Source organism: Monoraphidium neglectum (genome assembly GCF_000611645.1).
Source record: "Monoraphidium neglectum strain SAG 48.87 unplaced genomic scaffold scaffold01716, whole genome shotgun sequence".
Taxonomy (NCBI): Eukaryota; Viridiplantae; Chlorophyta; class Chlorophyceae; order Sphaeropleales; family Selenastraceae; genus Monoraphidium; species Monoraphidium neglectum.
In genome coordinates this window covers 1-5,933 of record NW_014011912.1, presented here as the reverse complement: position 1 = coordinate 5,933, position 5,933 = coordinate 1, and the positions used below count along the sequence as shown (strand labels likewise).

The 5,933-nt window shown below is 62.6% G+C and overlaps 2 protein-coding genes across 2 annotated transcripts; one reads left to right on the top strand and one right to left on the bottom strand.

Moving 5' to 3' along the window:
- On the bottom strand, positions 1 to 2,844 carry MNEG_8806 (thylakoid formation protein 1; the record flags this gene model as incomplete). Its single annotated transcript, XM_014042722.1, has 8 exons — positions 1 to 108; positions 421 to 501; positions 792 to 846; positions 1,208 to 1,374; positions 1,838 to 1,972; positions 2,282 to 2,430; positions 2,645 to 2,703; positions 2,780 to 2,844. The coding sequence occupies 8 exons, from the start codon at positions 2,842 to 2,844 to the stop codon at positions 1 to 3; spliced, it is 819 nt and encodes a 272-aa protein (XP_013898176.1).
- Positions 2,845 to 3,329: 485 nt separating this feature from the next.
- MNEG_8805 (hypothetical protein) lies at positions 3,330 to 3,830 on the top strand (the record flags this gene model as incomplete). Its single annotated transcript, XM_014042721.1, has 2 exons — positions 3,330 to 3,401; positions 3,729 to 3,830. The coding sequence occupies 2 exons, from the start codon at positions 3,330 to 3,332 to the stop codon at positions 3,828 to 3,830; spliced, it is 174 nt and encodes a 57-aa protein (XP_013898175.1).
- Positions 3,831 to 5,933: the final 2,103 nt, after the last annotated feature.

Genomic DNA, 5,933 nt, shown 5'->3' with positions numbered 1-5,933 from the left:
CTAGGCCGCGGCACCAGTGGGCTGCGGGGCTGCGGCCCTGGCGGCCTTGGCGGCTTCGCGCTCCGCCTGCTTCTTCTTCTCGCGCTCCAGGAACTCCTTCATCAGCTCCTGCAGGGCAAAAAGTTCGCGGCGAGAAGATGGACGGCAGGGGATCGCATTCAGCCCTTTTCCACGCGTGTGGTGGGGAGCAACATGGACGCTCCTTGCTTCGCACAGCGTCAAAACAGCCTTGTGGCCTGCCAATTGCGGAAAGTCACCCCTTCCCAATACCCAAAACCTCAACACACACACAGACTCACCCAAACATACACACTTGTGCTTATACACACACACACACACACACACACACACACACATTCACATGTGTGTCGGGCTGCCTGCTGGGCCCCCTTTCCTCGTCCGCGCTGCGTCTCTGCCCACCTTTGCGGCCGACATCTTTGAGAGGATGCCCTTGTAGAGCAGCAGGTCCTTGTTGACAGCCTGGGGGGACGCGCCCACGGCCTGCGGCGTGGATAACAAGGGGTGGGAAAGAGCGGGTGTATGAGGGCAAGCATTGTGGGCGTTGAGAGGCAGCCAGCCGCAGGGTTGGGGCGCTTGTGACACAAGAGACCGGGCAGCCTGCTGCACGTTGCTGCTGGCAAGCGTGCAGGCAATGTGCTGGGGGCAGGCTGAATCGTGAGGCGGGTTGGGCGTCAATTGCACTGAGGGAACTATGCGGCAGGTGGACCGACGTAGGGAGGGGGTTGGGGGGGGGCGCGAGCGGGTGTTGGTGGTGTGTCAAGGATGCGCACCTTGACCAGGCGCTCCAGGGCTGCGGGCTCCTTGGCGCCCGTCAGCTCAAGGAGCCTGCAAAATTGTGGGGTTCGGACGCGTGACAATTCAGGGTATAGGCTTTCACACTGTTCTCGTTGAACGCTCCTGGGGGGGCCGCCCCGGCTGTAAGACGGCTGTGTGCATCTGCCTTGTGAAAGGCCTCGGGGCTCGTGGCGTGTTTTAGTGTCCCTGGAGGCGCCGCAGCCGCGTACACAACCTGGAGTGCTGCTGGTGCACCGAGTCGCTGTGGTCGTCGGCGCTGGCAGCTGCACGCACCCCTTTCGAGTGCTGTGATACTACGACGACCCTTACGGGGCGCTCGTCCGCAGTCAAAAGAGGAGAAGCCGCAACCATACTGCAATCACAGAGAGAACACAGAAAGCAGCACGCGCACCTAAACAGGCCGATAGCCAGGAACTTGTTGTAGGGCAGCCGCTTGGCGGCAGACTGCTCCGCCAGGCGCGCCAGCGCGCGCTGCAGCTCGCCCCCGTCTGCGTCGGGCGTAAGGGCGTCCGCGCCGCCCAGGGCCGCGGCCTCCGACTCCAGTCGCTCCACGTCGGCCTGGAGTGAGGGGCGCCGCGGTTGGGAGGTGTGGCGCGGTGGGTGAAGAAGGGGGGTGGTTGTTTTGCGCAGGGGCTCGCGAGCAGGTTGCACTAAGGGTGCAGGTCCGCTCGATGGTGCTGTGAGCTGCACTCAAGGCAGCGAGCGCGCCCGACCCCCGCCCCGCAGCCGGGCTGTGTGTCCACGTCGAGGCAGCCCGGCGGCGGAGCTGGTTGGCGTGCTGCGCTTTGCGGTCGGCGGTGCCCGTATGGACGAGCACGCCTGCCGACCTCACAGCACGCGAAGCATGCGCGCATTACAACGCCCCAAAACAGGGCAACGTTTGGCATGAACACAGCAGCTACCCACAACGACACCCCCCCCCAATGCCTGTTTCCTTGGCCCGACCGTCCTAGATTGTGCTTTCGAGGCAGCGGCACACCCGCCAAATCGACGCCCCATGCGGCGCATCCCTAGGCCGCACCGCCGCGCGCACCCTGTACTGCCGCGGGTCCTCCCCCAGGGCGGAGATGTAGGCGTCAAACACCTTGGCGCGCTCTGCCTGGTCAAAGCTGTCCAGGACCTGGTCAAACACGCTCACGAAGCCCAGGGCGTACACCTGAGGGGCCGGGTGTGTGGGAAAGGGGGGTGGGGTGGGATCATGTAAAGTCATGTGGTGTGAGGCGGGGGGCGGGCATCAGGTGACAGAGGGCTGGGCGTCGGCTGGCCGGGAGTGGCCCCAAAGTTGTAATCCAGGGGTCACTGCAAATTCAGGGGCAGCACAGTGTTGCGCAAAGAGTGTTGCGAGCGCTTTTCATGGGGGCGTTGCATGACCGCGGCGCTGGTCTGCCGCGGCAGAGCCCGCGGCTAGCGGCAGTGTGGTGCGAATGTGGCAGCTGCCCACTGGAGCGCGTTCGACCGTGCGCACCTCGTTGTACTGGTAGTTGACGTTGTAGCGGATGAAGTGCTGCTGCACCAGCAGCTCCTGCAGCACGACGTTGTAGATCGCGGGGACGGGGCGGCGGTACGCCTCATAGAAACGCAAGCGCGTGTCGGCGACGGTCGGGGGTGCGAGGGCTGCGTGTGGAGAGCAGCATAACAAGGTGCGGTTTTGTGTCGATTTTAAGCCGCCTCCACTGCAACATAGGACCACGACGAGGTCTTGCAACCAAGACAGTACGTGTGGCGGCGGGGCGACGTCAGAATCCGTCACCCAGTCACCACCCGTTTCACAGGGGCCGCGCTGCTCTCATTGCCCGGCCTTCAGGAGCCTCTATCACACTGATCCCACCTGCGGCAACCGACACGGCATGCCGCCTGCTGGCTGAGCGCACGGGCGCCACAGATCGCCTGTGGGGCAAGCGAGAGAGCAATGAAGACAGGATCCAGGGTTCATGCCAATGATGTTGTGGTGTATATGACTTACCTCGAGTCCGAACGCACGCGGACCGCACGCAGGCCGCTGCCGGGGAGGGAGAATGTATGCTGCATGCTGGCCTCAGAGAGTGGGACAGTGAGGAGGTCTATGCGACAGGAAGTGGGCGCAGGAATGATATATTCCTATGAATGAGCAATCGACGGCGGTAAGGTGACCTATAAGCGCTGCCGCATTGACATCACCACTCAAATTTTCTCGGTGCCGACTGCATGCATTCCAGGGCCACAGTTACACCAAGATGATTCAAGTCAATTGTTTTCATGGTCACGGACCCAAACATAGCGTGCAGCCTCGACACAGATCACGGGTAGTGCTGACGGCATTGACCATGCACTTTCAATTTTGCAGGGCAACGCTCAGCACACATGCAAAAGATGGACATCGAATGATTTATTTTTGTTTCTAGCCAGTCGGCACCACGCGTCGCCTTGGCTGCGGCGTGCTGCTTCTGCTGCTACAGTGCGCCCCCGGTTGTGCTGCAACAGGGGAGCACGATCGCCGCCGCACGCGCCACGGCCTGTCAGGCGTCTCCGAAGCCATGGCGGACGACCATGCGGTCGATAACGAGATCAACTTTGAGTCCCTGAAGGCTCTCAAGCAAGTGTTTGATGTGAGGGCACCACCTCAGTGAGGGCCGCTAGGATGGGCGCAACGCAAAAGCTCAACCCAGCTGGATGGCGGCAGGATGGGAGCAGGGGGGGAAGGGGCCGGGGGACTGACTGGGGTTGCCACCTGCGGGTGCAGCCACTTGTGCAGACGCGCCGCCAAAACGAAGTTGCCCAGGCCCGCAGCCCGACATGCGCTCTGCCCAGCCCCTGCGGCTGGGCTGCAGCTGGGCCCCGTGAGGCCCCGTCGCTCAAAAAAAAATTAACAAAGTGAGGGGCGCGGACGAGACAGCGCGCGACCTCCGCGCGTCTGCCGTCTGCGCACCCCGCAGTCTGCTGACGAGGATGGCAGCGGCGAGCTGGACATTGAGGAGTTCTGCGCCAAGCTGGGGCCCCACCTGGGGGCCAACCTGACTAAGCAGCAGGCGCGCTGACGAGGACGGGGCCGCTGACGGGGATGGCGCAGCAGCGGCCTCGCGCCTGTCCCCAAGGAACCGCAAGAAAATGCGGGCCACGGCGCGGGCGGGGCCACCTGCGCGTACAACGCCTGTCCCGCGCGGTCGCGTGCGGCATGGTCCATTGATGGGGCAGTCGGCGCTAGCTGCCTGAGGGCCGTGGCAGGAGGTGGTGGGGATCCCAACATATGATCGCGGCAGCTTCCTATGTTTCAGGCATGTGCTTGAGGAGCCCTTTCCAGCTGTGACCAGCATCTGAAAATAAACCCAACTTCTCATCACATATGAAACGGCTGCGCCAGGTGATGCAGCTGTTTCTCAAGATCGATGCCGATGCCGGCGGCACCGTCGACTGGTGGGCACTGGTGGCGGTGGGGATGGTGGGGGATGTGGTGGTGGTGGTGGTGGTGGTGTATGTGTGTGTTTGTGTGTGTGTGTGTGTGTGTGTGTGTGTGTGTGTGTGTGTGTGTGTCGGGTGGTTGAGGGGAGATCGCGCGTGCTCCTCGCATGCGCTGCGCCGAGCCTCGAGCTCGCCGCACGCAAGGCTTGCTTGACCAAGCTGAGCGGGGCCGCAGCCCTCGCTTACGTACAGAAGGAGGGCACTTGTTGATGCCCCAGCTGCAAAGTCCCTCTCCTCAAACACGTGAACACCGTGCTCGCATCTGCCCGACCATGGACGTGGAGCGTGTTATAGACAAGCCCCTATATCATCCCTGCTCTCCCTCCCTGCCCACTCATCGCTCCAAAGGGATGAGTTCACCAACTTCATGTTCCTCGAGAAGGCGCAGCAGGCCGGGGGCGAGGGCGCAGCGGAGAACTGGAGGCTCTTCCCGCAGGTACGCAAGCGAGCGGGGTCGCGCGTGGCTCGCCCAAGAGGCGCAGCTTGGGTGGAGGGCGCCGCGGGCCGCCCTGGCCTCCCTGTCGCCTGCCAGCACCCGGAGAGGCAGGAGGTGCTGCTGCCCCTCCCTCAAGTGCCACTTGCACTCGTGCACACACGCACGCACACGCGCGCGCAAACACGAGGTCAAGGGTCGCAACATCAACCCCTGCCTGCGACCACGCTCATGTGTGTGCAGGAGTTTCGTGACAAGAATGAGCCCAGCAGCTACCACCACGACCAGGTGTGGCGCAGCCTGCTGGGGTCCAGGGCTCAGGGTTGAGCCAATTCTGGCGGCATGCCGGTGCACGCTACGGCCTGTTTGATTTGTGCATGTGTTTCATGGCCCCCGCAAGTTCGTGCTGCTCGCCAGTGAGGTCGCCACGGGAGGGGCTGGCGGTTGCAGTCGGTGGCTAGGAACAGGGCCTTGGGTCGAGCGGAGTGAAGGTAGCCCTGCGGTGTTAGTCATACCCCACCCCCCTCGCGCGGCTATCTGACAACACTTCCCATCAAATCCCTGCGACCCTGGTCAAACAGGTGGATCGCCTGTACTATGTCTCGCAGGTGCGCTTGATTATGTCCCACAGAACCCCAAAATGCAGTTGTCAATGGTTCATAAGCTCGAACCTGCCTTGATTTCTGTAGCCCTAAAACCGAGGATTCAAGCTGACCCCGCCGCAAACCTCGGCTTGCTGGGACGGCAGTGAGGGGCGGTGCAACATGGCTAAAATGAGTGTCGCAGAGCTGCAAGCCCCTGCTGACGTGCTACACCCTGGCGCCGCGCCCCCCGAATGGCGCAAAGCTCAACCAGGCCGCGGACGCCTTTGTTTTGCCCCCTTGCCACATCCCTCGTCTCCTCACTGCTCATTAGGTTGATAAGTACATCACGTGCGGCAGGGATGGCAGCTTCAGGTCAGCTTCCCGCACGCATGCGCATACTCACGTACACACCTGCAGACGCGTGCACACACCGTGCCCGCCTGCTGTTCTGCAAGCACCCCGTCGATTTCCCACGCCTCAACATGACATTGCCCCTTGCGCCCACCGGTCCCGGCGGCTCATACAATGGATTGCACCCCTCCTCGTTTTCATGTGCATTCAGATTTGCATCCACGCCCACCATATGCTTTGCACCTACCGCAGGCACAACCTGAGGAACCCCCCTGCAGTTACCCCGGCTGCCACATCCCCCCACCCTCTCCCTC